Genomic DNA, 21,182 nt, shown 5'->3' with positions numbered 1-21,182 from the left:
ATTTAAAAAATGTCTTCAGGTCTGGAATTTCAAAAGTTTTGCCACATACAGTGATGTATTTGGTATGGGAAATTGGGACAAGTCTCAGGAACAGTTTAGAAATTGATACCCGTGTGAAATTTTCCACATGGATTGGATATGGAATCCATACGTACTTTTACAGAAATATCCATATGGACATTTTTATTCTATAGTTGAAGCACTCTTATGGATTTCAGTGTATCCATATGGAAATGTTATGGATTCCATACGTACTCAATATGGAAAATATGCTAATTAGTCCATGAGATCTGTAGGTTGTCCATATAGAATAAAATTAAAATTCCATATGGAATTTGGCAATAATCCATATGGAATTTGTGAATAATCCATATGGAATTTGGCAGTACTCCATATGGAATTTGTGAATAGTCCATATGGAATTGGCAAATATACCATATGGAATTTGTAAATGGTCCATATGGAATTTGTAAATAGTTCATATGGAATTTGGTAATAGTTCATCTCATAAGAAATTTTCCAGGCATACTTAAGGCGGATTTCAGATGGGTTTTTTAAGCGCTTTCTAAACCATAAAAAAAAATATGCTTCAGATTTCTATTAAACTGCCTTTATGATTCTTAGACATTATTGGGAATCAATGATAAATATTCACCATAGTTTTTAAAATGGATCATAAATTTTATTTTGACAGACATTATCAAATAAGGTTTAGGTTTTTCTTGTCTTCATTTTCTTTCTCGCATACAAAGCTTAATCCGTGATGGCATCACTTAAGTCTTTTTCATTTCACTGAAAAGTCTGGTGAGATTTCACAAATATTTGACTACAACTTTTGTGAGATTTCACTAAAATTTTGATCATTATATAGTATTTTTACTGAAGTTTCTGAAGTTTTTCATACATTTCAGATTAATAATGAATATGAATTAAACAGGACTTTATTAACCAAGGTGATATTAAATTTGCATGATTTTTTTTACAGATGTTGTAATTATATGACATGCAAGGCAAGATATATGGGAGTTAATAATAATAATAATGACTTTATTTAGAGAAGGTAACTAATTAATTACAGAACTAATCTACCTTGGGGTCTTCTATCTGTTATGTACAATATTTACAGTATATACAACATGATGTGAAGAATGTGGCTTGACACTAAATAAAGTGATTTTAAAAATCAAAGTATCAAGCCTGGAATATGTGCACGGGCATCTGTGAACGCATAAACATATATAAAATATTAATCTGCATTGAAAAATTCAGATGTGAAAATAATGCAAAATTACAGAAAAACATCCATTTGAGACATGAAAAGAAATGCTAGAAGCCTGCCATGTCACTTGTACTGCAACTTAATTTTTGATTAATGTACAAACTGTGATGCTGTTGTGGTCTCTGGAATTAGTCCTTGTTCCATAAGCAGCCGTAACAAACGTTTATCATGATATAAGTACTCTTATTTTACACTGAATTCCAACACACCTAGAATATTTTGATAATATACAGAATATTGCCTCACGATATTGAACGATGATTCTACGTGTGGGCCAAGAAAATTCTGCAAAGATATGACGATCTTTGATAGACATGGCCATTTTGCAACAATTCCCACCAGTGATCTATACGTTGTCCCTCCTTAAATTCATCCTGGAGGTTAATAAGTTTTGAGTTATATAACTTTGAAATCATCCTGGTTCAATTCCTTGCCCTATTTAGCACATTAGCAGCTACTGTGAAGCTCTTTATGGCACAAAAAGCAAAATGCTAGTCCTGGCATTCAGTTTTCATACAGACTGACCAATTACGTTCCCATCGACTTTGCTTCAAGCTATTCTCTTTGCCGCACATTTTTCAAATGGTTATTCAAACTCATATCCCGCTCGAATTGCCATGTTTATCATTCCCATCAGTTTCTGTTACACAACGATTCATTGGGCAAGTACAAAATTTTGACCAATCATAAAGCTTTTTACAGCGATCATCCTTTAAATAATAAATGGAACAAATACTTATTAGAAAGCTCGTTGTGGAATGGGACCGAATAGCGCATTATTTAAAAAAAGGTTCAGAGATGATATTAAAAAAAGTGTCCGTATCAAGGAAAACCAGATTCAGGTCAGGAGAAAAGTGAAATTCTGATTTAAAACAGAAAACAAGAAAACTTGTTTGAGGGCAGTTAAATCCAGTTTAAGTTTAAAAAAATACAACAACAACAATAACAAAATTTGATAAAGAAATATAATACAGAAAGATGTGGAAAGAAGTTATTGTGCCCAAAATAAACAATACAATTACAGCTATCAGAAACGGAATATAAATGCTGCTGAAAATCATTCAAATTGTACAAGAAACAAAAAATAGATTTTATTATATCTTATTAATATTTTTTACTAATATGTCAGTGATATTACATTCACAAAATCTCACTATATTTTTAGATTTTTTGACAAACTCTCGGTGAAATTTCAATCACAAATTCCCACATATTTTCAAAAATGTTGGCAGAGTCAGTGAAATTTCAATCACACAATTTCACTTATATTTTCAGAAGGTTTGGTAAAATCTCCATCAATACCATAATTTTAGTGAAAAAGGACATTTGAGTGAATGTCAAAAAATGTTCACTGTGATTTTGCTGAAATTTTCACTAGGGTATTTTTTTTGTAGAGCATATTTTAATAGGAAGCAAAAAAATTTACTTTTCAGAGTAAACATCAGATCAAGCCCAAAATCCACCTTGCACCAAATTTTCTAAGTCCAAAGATTCCTTTATGCTTGTACTGCCAGATATTAATATTCTGATCATGTTTACATTTTCTCTTCTCTTTCGGTCATGTCTTTGTTTTTAAACATCTGTGGAAATAAATTAAAGAAAACTGGCATGCATGTGTTTTCTTCAAATTTATATGAGTATATATTCATCCTTCACATCAGCTATACTGACATATACCTGTACTTTAACTCCCACCAGTATTTCTATTTGAATCAGATATTTTAGGTTATTAATTCTTCAGAGAGTATTTTCCATGATGTTATAATACATGAGCCTGCTTTCCATATGGAAAAAAGTGCTTACGGATTAAAATTGCAACTTTATTCCATATGGAATTTTCACTTGCTGTGAAGTACTTATGGAATTGATATGGAATAATGAAATAAATTGTCTGATTACATAAGTTTTTTCAGTCCATATCTCTTCCATAAGTATTCCATACGGAATCCATGAGAAATTTCTGTACAGGTACATTACAAGTTCTGGAATTGATAACAAATCCCTTGGACTATTTGATTTGTGAAATTCGTTTCAGGCAAATGTTTGTATTTTGAAAAAAATTCTAAGTTACTTCAGTACAGTGAAACCTCAGAAATCTCTCACACATTATCAAATAATAACATTGATGAAACATTCTGGAGTTCACATACATGAGTGAAGAAACAGTTACATCATTCTGTAAAAATGTATTTATCTATTATCCCCATGTAGCTCAGGTTACAGATTCCTGGTTAATATTGGTGCAATACTTCTGTTTTTTAATAAATTGTCTGTGTTCCCTTTGCTGACTTTGAAACAATTATTTTTCATTTCCTCAGGTCTTTCAGTGGATGTGTGGAAACTGGTACAATGCACTGTCCCAGTATCTACAAGTAAGTAATTTATTGAGGATTTCTTTGCTTACATTGGCAAGTGTCATAGAAATTATCGGAATATGCTCACAACAGTATAATGTATTTCAAATGCTGTCAAACGCTGCTCTGCAAGACAGTCATCTGTATATGACAATCACATTTTCCAAGAGCTAACATAATAGAATAATCCACAAGAATTATTTTATACCCCACCTATGTAAGTGTTGATGAACAGGCACTGCTTCAGACTGCTGGACTTAAATACTCATCCACATGTGGCATCAACACAATCTTCCTTGGTATTTGATATTTGCATGTTACACTTATCATGAACACTGTCTTTGAAAAGTTCCATCACATATTGATTTTTGTGACAGTACACATATTTTTTATTTGAAAAAAAAAATTGGGGAAAAAAAACGATTTTCAGATTTCAGGATAAAGTTCACAGTTGTCTTATTGTTGGAAAGGATGATCTCTCAGGATGGTTTTAGTTGTGTATTGTTTCTTCTAGCAAGTATAAAGGCATGTGAAGAAGATGATGGTAAGTTTCATTGTAATAGTTATATGAAAATGATAAATTTTCTAGCAACCATAAAGGAATTTGTATTAAATGAAGATGTTGATGGTGAAGATGATGCCTGTATTACTATTATGATTATTAGCATGAGAGTTATAGATTTGCAATTTATGACATACAGAATATCTTACTCTCACTAAATCTTGAATGCATATAGAGTTAACATTGATTTCTTTTGTTTTACTTTGAACACTGATATCTCGTTTGTTATATACAGATTGTGGCAATGGCAGTGCTCCCTCAGATGCAGTAAATGGCATGTGTGGTATGGATGCAGACTGTAGGGGCGTAACATGCTGTTTTTCTCAGTATTTCCCACCATCAGTACGAAAAGTTGCTTTTAAATACAGCATCAATAAATGCCAGGACACAATTAGTTACAGCATTGAGAGCAAGGAGTATTCTAAGACCTTATCTACACTGTTACAAGGCAAGTACAATGAGATTTACACTGATATCAGGCAAATACAGTGTGACCCCGCTATAGCGCGCACCGTTATAACGCAAATTTGGATATAACATGGTTGTGGTGTGGCTCCCGAAATTTCATATACATGTATTTATTTTTCTTGTGCACAATAAAAATAATCTTAAAAAGTACGAAAAAAACGTAAAAAGTTGCTTATCATTTTGGGGAAGAGATCGCGTATGAATAATACAAGACGATTGTGGCTAAGCTTCTGAAATTTTATATGCATTTTTCTCATGCATGAAAAAGTATTTTTTTTCTTCTTAAAAGTAAGAAGAAGAAAAAAAATGCATGTAAAATTTATTCTGGGATCGCATAGGTCTTTGGCAATGTCGCAAACTTGGATTGTTTTTCCTTATTGGCTGCAAAACATACCATGTGGCTTTTTTATTTATTGGCGACATTGTTGGCTGTTTAATTTTTTTTTATACAACCATTGGTTTGGAGTGCAGAAATTCAGAGGCCCTATGAAAGGAAGCCGCAAACTGGATATAAAATGCACTGAAATTTATCTATTGTTACATAAACAAATTTTTTGTCCATACTGACAAACCATCTAAACAGTGCATTGTTATATCATAATCCGCTTATCTTGACATCTGGCATGAGTTCTGTATGTTGTGAAATATCCACTTTTTTGTTGTTGACATTTCTGGTAATGGAGATCAACCGGACGAGGCATTATCTCATAATCTATCTTTCATCAGATTTTCGGCCGCTTACTAGTAATTAATATATTTACAAAGACTGACATTTGTATGTAGATGGTAAGTAAAATTCTTCTTCTTTTCACTCAGAATTAAATCCTTCAGAAAACTCATGTTTTCTGTAATAATCCCTGTCATCAGAACACCTGCATCTCTATCGTCCGTTGACCCTTTGTTAATTTTCAGACGCATGCGTGGAAGGCAGCATCACGCTGCTTCCACAAATGTAAAAAAAAAAAAAAATACATCTTACTTATTGGTTTATTCAGTAGGCATGGAGGGACAGTAACTAGAATAGTCTAAACGATGGCCAATTCCTGTTTAAAAACGTACCCAGATAAAATAGTTTGCTGAAATTTCAAAGGAAACAGATTACCTTTGGAGCACTGACTATTATGAAAAAGTACTCAGCAAATGGAAAAAATACCAGTCTCAATCATGCAATACAGTTATTTGATGTTGCCGCCACAATAAGAAATGGGCATTTGTTTGGTTCTCCAAAGCTGTCCTTTAGCGGTGACTCCAATAGCGCATGCACCCTGCATCAAAGAAAGCCAACTACAATCTTTCAACAACAGCAAAGAACTTTTCTTCAAAGGAAGTCAGTACCAAACTTAAATTAAAGTGATGGAATCTGATGGATATTTGCATTTTCCAACGTGACTGGAACACGTTAACTGTGATTTGAAAGTTTCCTTTTTGTAGGTAAAAAGTTTATGTTTACGAATGCTACCAATGGCGGCTTAAAACGCAAACTAACTTTTACCGACTTGGAACGTACTTTAAAGTAAATGTGTTTCATCATTCGTTACGTGATTGTGTTTTTCCACTGAATTCAGACCAATATGACCTGTTGCAAAATTAATGAATATTTTAAAGCTGTGTGTGTGCATATTTTTGGTGGAATCACTTGTATTGTTGATTCAGTGTATATGATGAGGTTCGCAGGTGAGTACATGGTGTTGATATTCTAGTCATGCTATACATTAGACATTTATATATAATCAGGATTTACGTATATGTACCAATTCCTGGTTCTCTAAATAAAGTAAACTATTATATTATGTTTAATCTGTTTTCACTACAGGTGTATTTTTCATTTAATATGCATCAATTTAAGATGGTAACTGTGCCGACGAAGCATGTATTTTACCGTCTGCATTTATTACCCCCACCCACCCCTACAATTTTTTTTTGGTGGGGGGTACATTTTCTTCGGCTAACTGACTTGGTTGCATATAACACGGTTCGTTATATAATGCAGTCGGATTTTATGGCTCCCAACTACCGTGTTATAGCGGGGTCACACTGTACAATCAAACATACACTGCTAGCAGGCAGGTATAATCAGACATATGCTGCCAGCAGGCAAGTACAAATGCTGCTAGCAGGCAATTTCAATGAGGCATACACTGCTAGCAGGCAGATACAATTAGACATACACTGACAGCAGACAAGTACAATCAGACATACACTGCTTGCAGGCAGGTACAATGAGACATACACAACTAGCATTCAAGTACAATGAGATGTTATAAGTGTTATCTTTACATATTACATTTGTGTAATTTGACATTAGTATGTCACACAAACTTTAAACATAATGTATATTTTGGCCATGTGATGGAATAAATATAAAACTGTGTAATTCCATTGTTGTGCTACCAAGGTTTGTTTTGCCTGAAAATTATTTATATCCTGTCATGTATTTTCTCTAAAAATTTACCTCACCTGAATTTTTTCATCTGTTTTTCAAGTTGGATCTCCCTTCAATGAGACAGTTGGTATCGGTTCTGCGGGAAATGAGACCTTCACCCTCACACATACTGTTACAGAAACTGCTACAGCATATAAAGTGAATGTCACCCTTGTGATCTGTCACACCACAACTAAAGCTCCTGGAGGATGTATCAGCTACTTTGTTTTCAGTGACACAGCAATCAATAAGGGTACCTGTAGTGAAAAAAGACGCAGACGACATGCTGAAACTGAGTAAGTAATTAAAATATTTGCTGCTTTTGGGGGTTTCATAATAGGGAAATACCCAGAATTCTCAATGCAAGATGGCTTCTTTCCCTGAGTGGGGGTATGGGCAATTTAGAATTGAACATCCAGAATTGTCTCGTTGTGAAGATTTTGCTCCCAGAGTACAAACTTATTTTGGAGTGACAACGAGCATTAACAGTTTGTGAAATTCATGTATCTTCTACATCGGTTGCAACATTCAAGTGAAACCCTTTGATAATAGCACAATCAATCTCAGATTTGAATCATCTTATGCTGTGAGTTCCAAATTTTCCTGATTCATTGCTTAAGCATCACAGTGAACAATGTTAAAGTTTTCTGTTAACATTTTGAAAGTAGTGTCTTCTACATCGGGGAGTGTATTCAACTGAAAATTTACAGTAATATTATCTTGAGTGAAAAGTTTGTATGCTGATAAGCTTCAATTTCCTGCCTTGCTTGTTTCACCTGCTTAAGCAGAACGCTGGTCTCGTTATGAAAAATGTTAAAGTTATATGTTAATATATTCAAAAGTCATTCATTTCTACATTTCCTGTTGCATTCAGATAAAACTGTGGTATGATATTACATTTGGTGTAAATTTTATATGCTGATGTGCTAGGAGATCCTATCTTGCCATTTGTTAATGTGCTAGGAGATCCTATCTTGCCATTTGTTAATGTGCTAGGAGATCCTTTCTTGCCATTTGTTAAGCAGAAAGCATGTTTCCTCATTGTAAACAATGTTGTTCTAAAGTTGTTGACAGTTAAATATTTTTATCATCAGTGCTGTATTTAACTGAATATTTGGATAATATAAGTATAGGTTTAAAGTTTATTTACTGATCTGCAAGGAGTTCCTGTCTTGCCTATCTCACCTACATAAGTCGTATGGTCATCAAATTCTAAGTCTATATAAGTAGCAGGGAACTGTTGAAGTATTCATTTACCTTGGTTGCCTTGCTTTCTTTGAGCACAGTTATTAATGAGTTAATTTAAGTTAGTTTAATTATGTTACATACACAATAACATTTACAACAGTGTTTGATTGATCAACTGAAGCCAGTTCACCCGACATACAACCTGGGCCGCTAGATTTTAAGTATGTAGGATTTGCATGCCTTTTAACTTTTCTTTTATTTCACCTCCTTTATTTGATTCAAAAGATGTAATTAATGCGATAGTACAAAGTAGGCCAGGTCTTAATTCAGTACAACAATATGACAAATACTTCTGCAAGTCAGTTATCAAAACATGGTCAGCACTTTATTAGGTTCTCAGAGAAACATTGAGGGCACAGCTGTTATGGTAGATTGACACATTTTATGTTTAAATACACATTGCATTTATGATGATTACACTTAAGAGGAACAAAAAGATAGAATAAAACACAAATTTCACTTAATAAAAATTATTTGATAGGCATTTAAATATCAATGTACTACCCACTTTAGGCATAAGTGACATTTTCATTAATTGAAATTTCCTTGAATATCTTTAATTACGGTGTACTAAGAATGTTGTTTGGGAAGAAAATGTAGCCAATTATATGATTTGTTAAAAAATGATAATTTCAAAATGTTGATTAAAATTTCTAGATCCTATCTACCGTTTTTGACCATAAAATGAGCAATATATCAATGTTTCAGTTACCAATTTTGATCGCGATTTTCTTCAAGTTCAAGAAATAGGGATCAACTTTTGGGGTATTTTCAGTTTTACAAAATGGGATCAATGCCTGTCGCTGCATTATAAGCAGGATCACGAGTTAAAAGGGTGCGAGTTATCAAGGGAGTGATGAAATTGTAAGATTGGTATTATTTATGAATAAAGATTCAGATGTTACCTCTTTTGCTTCAAATGTTTGTTTTCATTTTTCAGAACAATTACATTTAAAGAAAGACTTGGACAATTCATGACAACAAAGCCATCCGGTGAAGAAATAGAAGCTTTTTTGAGAGAAGACGAGGAAGCAAAGGTGAGTGCAATTTTTACAAACTTTAATATCATTGATTATTTTTTTAAATGTTATGAATACCAAAAGTTATCATTTTAATGAAAAAAACAAGAAATACCCAGATAATTATTTGTAGAGTGGTACATTTTAATCCCCACAAGATTTAGGGAATACATGTGTCATGTGCCTCCTATGGAATTATTACTAACCCCAGAGAAGGACAGACAATTTAAAAGTTAAATAACTCCAAGCCCCCAGTCAGCAATGCTGACGGTCTAGGTGTTAAAATATAAAATTAATAAGGTGAAAGGTTTAACAGTTTAATAAACTATATCACAGTATTCTACAATAACATGACAATTTTCAATGCAATTGCTTCCAATCAAACTATGACCTATCCAAATTGCCAATTATTTCATCCCGTGAAATTAAAGTTGAGAGTGTTTCCTTCCCGTGCCCCTTCTGTGTTACTCATCTGCAACTTCTGCCTTGTATTCCTTTCCCAGCTCTCCTTTTTCAGTACTTCCAGTACCTTCATTTTCATTCTCTCTGCCTCCTTATCAGTACTTCCAGTACCCTCATTTCCATTTCCTCTGCATCCTTGTCGGTACTTCTGGTACCCTCATTTCTGTTCTCTAAGTGCTCACTGTCGGTACTTCTGGTACCGTCGTTCTGTCTTCAGTCTTCCTTCCTTGCACAACAGCCTATCTCTACATGCTCTCCATGTCTTCTTCTTTCTAATCTTTGGGTGGCATCTGTTCCCACCCAGAACGTTTCCTGTGGATTAGAAGGGACGTACAGTGGTGCTACCTTGTTTGAACACAGGAGAATTAACACACTCTTACAGACCTTTCATCAGCAAAATGGCATTTAAATCATTGGGTCAGCTCATACACTTGCATCTAAATATTCCACACACGCTTGTTCTATAATAAAGGCTTTAACAACAACAGCAGTATCATGACTTCTGATACATACACACATATCCCAAACTCTTTATATAGTAAACTATCAACATCAACAATATTCCTAACCATTTCCTACCTTACAAATTATAAAAAAACACAAGTATAAATGCCTAATTATACATGCACAAGGCAAACAAAGCCTAACTCGGCACAGTCCACAAATATATATTCAAATACAAACAAGTACAAGATCTAACTACTCACTATTAAATTCAGTTCTACACTATGATGCACCATCATAGCAGATTACATTATCCATTTTGATTTTATCCTTACAACTACATACATTAATCTTGAATATTACTAATTTGCTATATACTACATTACGACATGTTGATAATTCAGCTACATATAGAAGATTAAATTTCTACTAAATTAAATGCGAATAATAATGTATAAATCTTACGACACCCAGTTAGGAACTGAGACAGATTCAGGCGAAGATATTTTACGTCAAAAGTCTTTGTTCCAATCTCATCTGAAGTTCCTAGAACTAACTTTCTGCCCTTTTAACGAGGGCACAACTTCGGTGCAGTCTAGTCTCTTCAACTTTCCTACATCCAGCTCTCACCAGTGTCCAGATGTGCATTGACTCTTCCACAATTGTCATATTGCGATTGGTATCTGTCAAAAGATTTATGATGATGTCAGGTTGGTCCTAAATGGAAATGGTGCCAATCTGTTATCCCATAGGGCCATCATGGCAGCTATCTTGAAAGTGTTGTTTTTGTTACTTTTCCGAAACAAAAAGTCATATCAACTTGGTTTTCAACAAGAAGACTTCTAATGATCTCTTGTTGGTCCTAAATGAAAATGGTACCATCTAACATCCATGATGTCCTCCACAACAGCTAATTTGAAAATCTTGTTATTGCTGAAGAATATCATATCTGGTTTCAACACTCGTCAGTTAAAAGGAAGAAGGTCTTATCTTGATTTTTGGGGAATAAATTTGGACCAGTAGGTCATGAGTCCCTTATAGAGACTCGTGTTCTTGCTTTTTCGTGAACATTTTGAGGGAGTTTGATTTTCATCAACAAAAAATTGTTTATATTTGCAAGATTTTATATTTATACTTTTATCAGTTATTTTATATACCTTTTACACTTGTAACATTTATTTTGTAGTATTACTCGTTTGCATTTATTTGGAAGGGTTTTTATACATCCACCATAAGGCAGAATGCATTAAGTTAATATGTTGTCTATCTGTTCATCCTGCTATTTGTTGCAAATCAGGGTCCCATACAATCACTTCATTTGTCCTTCCTCTACAGTTACCAGACTTTGTGGATGGCTTATACATGGGGTAAGAAGAACCCTGTTAATTTCAGGCTCAAAATGTCAAGTTCATTGTGACTGAATCAGTTAAAATGCTTTCAGTTCAATAACTACGATTTCCACCATCAACAATTACCAGACCATGTGGATAGCTTGCACTTGAAGTAAGGAAGAAAGCTGTCAATCTCAGGGTCAAAAGGTCAAAGGTCATTTCCCCATGACCGAAAGAAATGGTTTCCACACAATACCTTGTGTCCTCTGCAGTCAGTGGTTACCAAATATTGTGGATGGCTTTCACTTAGGGTAAGAGAGAACCCTGTCAATATGGGACTCAAAAGGTCAAAGGTCAAGGTCACTCAAACTGAAATCCATATTGTTTCTACACACAACAACTTGTATTTTCAATCATCTATAATCATCAAACATTGTGGATGACTTGTACTTGGTATACAGAAGAACCGTATTTAATTTGGAGTCAACAGATCACAGATCAAGATAACAATAACTGAAGGAATAAAAAATGATTTCCACACAATAACATTAATTCTGCATGGCATACCTCAACTAAACCTTGTTGAAGGCTAAGATAGAAGGCTGTTGATTTCGGAGTCAGAAAGCCGAAGAACACAGACAGTGAAGTACATTCTTGTCAAACTGGGTTGACTTCCAGCCTGACAGTGTAGCACATTCTTGTCAAACTGGGTTAATTTCCAGCCTGCCTGTGTCTATTACAGTGCAGCACATTCTTGTCAACTAGGTTGATTTCCATCCTGCAAAATAAGAGGACATTCTTGTCAACTGGGTTGATTTCCAGCCTACCAATGCCCACAGATAGTGAAGTACATTCTTGTCAAACTGGGTTGATTTCCATCCTGCGAAATAAAAGTATATTGACATGAACCCTTGAATAAACGTTCTGAGAATGTACTAGAGAAAGTCTTTTTTATGGGAATGCAGTTTATGTGGTAAATTTAGTCATGTTGTAAGGATTTTATGTGTTATTATCTTTATTTTATATACATTTTTCAGAATTTTAACATTTTTTTGTGTTTTACATGTTATCTTGTACTTCATGTTTCCATTATTTCGAAGTGTTCATCTTCCTTGGGTTTTTAAGCAGTTCACTTTTACATTTGTGAACATATACTTTTATTTGGCGTCATACAGCCACTATATTTTTCACAAAACACAAAAATGTATACCCTTGAAAGGAATTACTTACCTCAGTCTTGTTGGCTGTCATCACTCCAATTCTAGAACTGAAAGTACCAATCAGCACAACTCATTGAAATATCATTAACTTTGTTTTTGTGCAGATTTCCTGTCAGAAGGAGTTTCACCACTTAAATAACATTTTATGCTGCACTTAATAATACTGTTAATTTTTATTGACATTTTTAAACAGGCTGCGTTTGAAGCAAGAAATTTAGAAGGACAGGACATTCCTCCAGGTGAGAAGCGGATGAGTTATGACCAGAACGTCAAGGCACTCGGGTCCAACAATCCCATGACTATGACTAACACCAAGTCCTCAACAGCTGTTGCACAAGTGGATGTGGAGGGAGGTTAGTCAGTTGTAAATATGTCATTAACATATTGTTCTCATATTTACATGTTTAGGTAACAGTTTACCAAGAAGTAGATTTTGTCTGCTCCTGGAATACAGTAAAACCTGTCATGAGCGACCTCTGCTATGAGCGACCACCTGTCATTTCCGACCACAATCGTAATGCACGGATCGATTTTACTATATAAACGCTCTGTTATGAACGACCACCTGCTGAACGCGACCAGTGACCGCAATTTCTTGGCAAAATATGCATTTTGACACTGCTATGAATGACCGCATTGCCAAAAAATCAAAACAGATTGACACCACTGACCTTAATTTAATCCTTTGTAAACACTAGAGCTCGGGATAAATGTAGTATGCAAACAAAGTGCACATTAAATAACACTATAGTTGAACAACCATATATCGGGATAAACACCTCTAACCATCATTTAATCCTTTGTAATAAAGACTGCATAAATAGCAAAGATTGCTCTAATAAAGTATTTAAAAATAATTTGTCTTGCTACAGTACCAGTTTTGTGAAATTTACAACTCCAGCGTACGGCGTCATTTGTAAACTGCAGTAAACCAGACTAAAGTACATGTCACTAATCGCCATTGTAGTGCCGAAGTCATGTGAATAGCCAGTAAGAGTAACATCAAAGGGAGTAATGATGGATATACACATTCAATTTAGAGGTTTGTGTTTTTTCTTTATCTTTATGAAAACTCACAAAACGCCGATAGTCCTTATGTCCCAGTGAGAAATCGTTTGAAAGGGCTTCAGTGTTGGTTTGAGTACGTCGTTTGCCTTTCCAGTTAATCCATAATGTCTGGAGGGTGAATGAGCTCATTGTCTTTAATACTAGTAAGTGAGAATCATTTCCGGATTTTTTTACAATTATTTTTTATTTCTTTTGTTAGTGTTTCACCAAGCCACAATCTGTTTACCTGGGTGCAGATGGTCGGAACATTTGTTTATCGAGCTATAGCGTTGTTGATTTAAACTTTGTCTCAGAATAAATGTATTGTTTCTTGATGAGTTAATTATGTCTTTTGGTTTCATTCATTGGTACATAATATATATTTATTCCACATTTCCCCAAAACCTGATCAAAACCGATAGTCTTTATAACATCAACACTAATAACAATGGCAGAATCTCCGCTGAAAAAAAGAAAAATTTTAACACTGGAAGAAAGGATTAATGTCATTGAAAGAAATGAAAAAGGCGAGACCACTCGCAAAATAGCAGTCAGATTAAGTGTCAGTAAAACACAAGTTCAAAATGTAATCAAAGACAAGAAGTCCATTAAAAACGAATGGCAGAAAGGTGCACAAGCACAGAGGAAATATGCCACAGCACAAAGGACAGTTTACGGAGATCTGAACGAGCGAGTATGGGAGTGGTTTTGTGTTGCAAGGAGTAAAAACATACCAGTAAGTGGAAAGTTGATTCAGGAAAAGGCAATAATTGAGATACATGTTCAGACCAAATAGCTGAGTAAAACATGTCAACAAAGAAGTATAATGGATTTCTTTAAAAGAAACAAGTGAATAAGTGTATAAAATAAGATATATACATCATATCTAACTGTTCATTTTTTGTACATATTAATGTGATGTTGAAATATAAATTTTATTCTCGTTGTTTGATCGATGTATATCTTTATTATATAAAGATATTTTGAGAGGAATGCATGCAATATTTAACAAGATTTATGAATAAAGGATATGATACATGTACAGTGAGTATGGGTATTATTTATTTTTCAACAATGCTAACTATTGACCCTGAAAACCAGTCCATTTTCACACACCTCTTATGAGAGACCACCTGTCTTGAGAGACCGCATTTGGTTGGCAGAAGGGGCGGTCTCTCATAACAGGTTTTACTGTATTGACCATTATTTCCAAACATAATTCCAAGCAGTTTGATGGATACAGCTTTATGAGTTATAGTGTCATTTGCAAGGTGTCCATTTTTCTGACTATTTCACATATTGGAATATTGTAAAAGGCTTTTATAACTTAAATCAATTTATTCAGTGGTTGCTTTTATGTGACATTATAAGTGGTAACATTTTTTGTCAGTTAAATGAGATTATACCTTATTGTAAATTTTTATGAGGCTATGACTACAATATTGAAATCATTATTGACACCAAGTCCTCAACAGCTGTTGTGCAAGTGGATGTGGAAGGAGGTTAGTCTGTTGTAAATATGTCATTAACATAATGTTCTCATATTTGCATGTTTAGGTAACAGTTTACCAAGAAATAGATTTTGTCGGTTCCATGACACATGGCCATTATTTTCCAGCACATCTCAAAGTAGTTGGATGGAAACATCTGTACAATTTTGTCTTGTGTGCAAGCAGTCCATCATTTGAAAATCACTTTTATAAAATGCCACAAATTGGAGCAACTTTTTAAAAGTCTTTCATAAACTAAATCCATCTTAGTCTTAAGTTTCATACAGTATTTTCATTTTATATCTGCATCCTACAGTTGAGACCATAATAGTTCAAACAGTTTTCAATCCACGTTTTGTGAATGACTGTTAGAAAAATTAGGAATGTTAGAAAACATTGCAACATTTGTATTGATACGAAGAAAGGTTTTGCACAAAATGATTTGAGGTCAGTTATGGAATAAAATATCTTAAACGTGGCAGAATCTTACTTCCTTGCCTGATTATTATTATTATTATTATTATTACATTTTTAACCATCAGTGTTATAGAGATGCTAGACATAGCTAATGATATAGTGGGCTGAGCTACAAAGACCTTTATTGTTGGAAATGGCTTATTGACAGAGGGCCCTAAACTTAGGAATGCTATAAAACAATCCAACATTTGTACTGATTATCAAAGAAAGATTTGTATTTATTAAAAAACAAAAACAAGAGTAGGTGTGTATTGAAACTTTCATCTTGCAGGTAACTTTCCATGGACAAAACTTCAACATGGCAGGATCTGTATTACCTGATTGCTGTTCCACCATTATTATTACTATTATTCTTCTTCTTATTATTATTATTATAATAACGTTTTCAGCTGATGGTATTAAAAAGATGCTAGGCACTGCTAATGATATAGTTGGCCGAGCTACACAGATTTTTATTGTTGGAGAGGGCTTGTCCGAAGAGGGTCTGAAGCTTTTAGGGGCCAAACTAGCCAACATGACAATAGGAGACCTAGAGGCTGTATTAAACAAGGAATCAGTAGATCCATTCCTCCTTCTTGAATTGGCTAAAGATCTTAGAGATTTGGGGAAAGCCCTGGTAAGTGACTCCTTGTCTCATTTTAATGTTGTAAAACCTCTTTGTGAAAATAACCATTAAACAGGACAAATTTATCTTAAATAGACAGGTGTCCTGTTATTGAAGGTATTTTCTACATGCTTCACATTCCTACAAGTACAGTAAAATCTGCTATAACAATGACCTACATTAAAAGACCACCTGTTTATAACAACTAGTTTCAAGATTCCATGTGTTGAAAAGTCAAGAAATATTTTCCTGTATGCAGAGATGTTCTGCTTTTAAAAATAACTTGTTAGGATTAGTCGCCTGAGTAGTCATTTTACATTGGGTTGAACATGTATGTTTTTAGCTCACCAGACCAAAAAGGCCAAGTAAACATAATTGTATATGTGGCTCAGTTACCATCATCCATCTGTCAAGAATTCCTTTTTTTTTCAAAATATCACATCAACCAAAACTTGGTAAAGAGCATTTTTGCATTAAAATTGGCAGAGAGCATTCTGGCATGAAGGGGTTGAAACTTTGCACAACTGAAGCCAATCTATTATAAATTATGGCCACAAATACTCAAAATAGGAAAATCTAAATCTTTTCTTTTTAAATGACCAAAAGCACCTTGCCATAAAGACACATACACAGAGTAAGCTTAACATTTTATATATCATCACCAGTCACACACACACACACACACACACAGTAAACTTAACATTTATATATCATCACCACTCTCACACACACACACACACACACACACACACACACACACAGAGTAAGCTTAACATTTTATATATCATCACCAGTCACACACACAGACACACATGAGTAAACTTAACATTTTATATATCATCACTAGTCACACAAACACAGAGAGAGAGAGAGTAAACTTAACATTTTATGTATCATCACCAGTCACACACACACACACACATACACAGAGAGTAAACTTAACATTTTATATATCATCACAAGTCACACACACTGATACAATCACAGAGTAAACTTCACATTATATATATCATCACCTGTCACACAAACACACACACATAGGCACACACAAACACAGAGTAAACTTGAACATTTTATGTATCATTACCAGTCACACACACACACACATTAAACTTAATATTTTACATATCATCACCAGTCATACACACACACAGTAAACTTAACATTATATATATCATCACCAGTCATACAAGCACACACACACATTCACAGAGTAAACTTAAGATTTATATATTAACAGTCACAGATGCACACACAGAGTAAACTTAACATTTTATATATCATCACCAGTCACACACATATACACACACAGAGTAAACTTAAAATGTTATATATCATCACCAGTCACACAAGCACACACAGAGTAAACTTAACATTTATATATCATCAGTCACAAACACACACACACATGAGTAAACTTAAACATTTTATATATCATTACCAGTCACACACACACACACACAGAGTAAACTTAACATTTATGTATTATCACCAGTCACACACACAGTAAGCTTAACATTTTATATATCATCAGCAGTCACACAAGCACACACAGAGTAAACTTAATATTTATATATCATCAGTCACGAACACACACACACACACACGAGTAAACTTAAACATTTTATATATCATTACCACACACACACACACACACACAGTAAACTTAACATTTATGTATTATCACCAGTCACACACACAGTAAGCTTAACATTTTATATATCATCACCAGTCACACACACAGAGTAAACTTAACATTTTATATATCCTCACCAATCACACATACACACAGAGTAAACTTAACATTTTATTTATCATCGCCAGTCACACACACACAAATACATACACACACAGAGTAAACTTAATATTTTTTATATCATCACCAGTCACACACACACAGAGACTAAACTTAACATTTTATATATCATCGCCAGTCACACAAACACACACAGAGTAAACTTAACATTTTATATATCATCAGTCATACACAGACACACACACACACATAAAACTTAAAGGAGACCAGAAACCAATGGAAATATAGAATAATAATAAAAGTACCATAGCAGAAAACCTTATTCTGAAGTATCATCTGCGACCGTAATGCCAATACTTAAATGTTGGCCAATCTTCTAGGAGCTGAATTTCCGTGGCCTCGTATGCAAAATTTCTGCGCCTATTTGGTTACTTTCGGGATGTGACGTCATAGTAGCGACTCCAGCAGCCCAAGTGGGAGTTGCCAGAGTAAAAGACAATACCTTTTTGCTTTGCTTACGGGCGTAATAGAACATTAAAAAAAGCCTGTTGACATAAAAAAAAGATCTTTTCCGAAAGATAAAGGCATAATGAAAGAATGGGTACATTATTACAAACCGGTCAATTTCAAAGCAACGCCATACAGCACTATATGCTCGTTACATTTCTCCAAGGAATGTTACGAGAGGGATCATGAAAAAATAGCAGCTCAAAGATACGCAAATGCTAGGCCTAGACTAAACTTTGGTGCTGTTCCAGACATATCTTTGGACATTTTAAATCCCTGGGAAAAGTGTTAAATGTGTGAGTTACGAAAACAGGCAGAAGGACGAGTAAGTGACCACAAAATGCAACAATCAATCCACATCTTTTATCTAAAAACAGCAGTGCTAAAAAGAAATCTGATAGCCCGACACCCTGGGCCCCTTCTGGTTTTAGTTCCGGCCCATCCTGTATTCAAAGTGAGGTGCCCGTCAGGCTTGTCAAAACAAAAATTGTTTGCCTGAGGAAACTTTGATTGCGCTGGTGAAATGAGTAAATGTATTTTCAAGATGTTGACATACATGCCTTAACATGGCACAATCTAAATCAAATCACCACTGTCCTAGGTGAAATTTAGATTTGATTTTAATCAAATGGAAACTTTGCTAAAAATAATATTCTAAACCGGTCGTGTTTCGAGAAAACACAATTTTCAGTAATCTTATAAAAATTAAAAATTAAAGAAAAAATGTATTGTATACATGTAGTATGCATAAACTGTAATCTGTAAAATTTGGAACTGATATAAAACTATTCCTTGGGCAGTTTAAAAAGCAGCAATTAAAAATAAGAGGTCAGAGTTTCACATTAACTATCTGACAATAGAACGGGAGGGGGGGGACTATTGACCTTCCCCCCCCCTTTGCCCCAATGTGCGACCACCCATTTGACGTGCCTTTTCTCCCTGTGATACGCCTTATTATTCCCCCATGACAAGCCCCTTTTGCATATTCTGGTCAGTTCTGGCTAAATTGCAAAATAGCTAAAGTTTTGATTTTAGTACGCAAATGATAAAGCCGGTGTGACTAATGAACATAATCCTTATCCTTGCATTGATGTTGTGAAAAGGACTACCCTTTGGACGTACTTCAAAGAAACCATGTTCGACTGTGTGTATGCGTAAGCACCAGCAATTGATTACCAAATAAACGATGCCTATTTTGTTGTTACTTACGATGCCATGGACTTAATTTTAACAGTTCAAATCTGCAGTCACAAGTTACCGTACTTGTGGCAACTGTTTCTCACGTTTTATGCCCCACCTTATTTCCTTAGGTTTAAGTCTTAATGCATGTAACACTGTTTGCTGAATAAAATATTTATTCAGAATTAGTTCTTTAGGGCCACATACACTGCATGGTATATTTTGTTTTATTCCTTGTAATTTAATCATGATAATTAAACTCTTCATATACGGTAGAGGAATGTCAGGTGTTAACTGGCCAAGTTTCTTTGGCGGAAATGGAGATGCGATTTTGTTTGCAGAGAAAATTTCAAAGTGATCATTCATTTAAGCTAATTGGTGACAATTTTATTCTTTTAATTCTTTTAAATACTATAGTACTGTTGTAGTTGTTTAAAAAATCTGAAATTTACTTGAATAATGTTTAATCTTCACGTTCTATTTACTGAAGAGGAAAAAAAACTGTTGTATGATATTAATTATTTCGTCCAGTGCCTGTTTAGACATGTGTGCGTGTGATTTGAATTTTTAATGTAGCTTTAACAATTTTCAGTCATATCGCTACGATGTCTGCAGTGTGGCAGTTTAGACTGTGGATTGCATATGTTATATTTAAAAATGGTTTGGGGTTGGGTTTTTTTTCTTCTGATAAATGAAAATTGACAGACATAATGTAATAATTGGGACTTCACTGCACAAAATTGAGAGATATTACGAGATTGGGAGGTAGATGAGGAAATAACCCCAAAATTGGGAGGTTTTTCTCCCAGCTTGAGAGTTGACAGGTATGAACTATCCGGGTTTGTGGAATTTCATTCAGGACTTTAGTTTATTTAAGTCACCAGCCCAGGGCCTGTGCCTAACATATTTCTTTTAGCACTTACCAGTACAGTACATAAACTATTATATCAGATTGCAGATTCAACTTTTGAATGTGCAACCCAAATGTGGTCTCCTGTCAGCCTCGCTCGTCAATGTTTAAGTTTGTATTCGAGGACTGGCTAGTATAGTGTCATGGTACCACGTGATCTGTCGTCTCATCAAAACTCGGAAAAATTTGGCAATTTATGGAATTGTGGTATCTTCCACGCAATATAATCACTACCCGCTTAACGATATTTAATTTATAAGCATTGCAGTCGAATTAAAATCTGAAGAGAATTACATACATAAAAGGGAAATTTTGATTTCTAGTCTCCTTTAAGGTTTTATATATCATCACCAGTCACACAAACACTTACACAGACACACACACACAGAGTGAACTTCAACAT

The 21,182-nt window shown here is 34.3% G+C and overlaps 1 protein-coding gene across 1 annotated transcript in view; it reads left to right on the top strand.

Annotated features, from left to right (window-relative positions):
* LOC149782249 (uncharacterized) overlaps nt 1-21,182 on the top strand; it is a 665,894-nt gene that overhangs the window by 409,110 nt on the left and 235,602 nt on the right. The window contains exons 145-150 of the mRNA XM_089935099.1: nt 3,598-3,651; nt 4,431-4,643; nt 7,147-7,381; nt 9,274-9,370; nt 13,003-13,162; nt 16,213-16,439. Coding sequence (XP_089791225.1) covers nt 3,598-3,651; nt 4,431-4,643; nt 7,147-7,381; nt 9,274-9,370; nt 13,003-13,162; nt 16,213-16,439 — 986 coding nt within the window. The remainder of the gene's footprint in view (nt 1-3,597; nt 3,652-4,430; nt 4,644-7,146; nt 7,382-9,273; nt 9,371-13,002; nt 13,163-16,212; nt 16,440-21,182) is intronic.

Source organism: Sinohyriopsis cumingii, chromosome 15 (genome assembly GCF_028554795.1).
Source record: "Sinohyriopsis cumingii isolate HCF-2022 chromosome 15, ASM2855479v2, whole genome shotgun sequence".
Classification (NCBI taxonomy): Eukaryota; Metazoa; Mollusca; class Bivalvia; order Unionida; family Unionidae; genus Sinohyriopsis; species Sinohyriopsis cumingii.
Note: the sequence above shows the minus strand (reverse complement) of the source record. Positions and strands in the feature narration are given on the sequence as shown.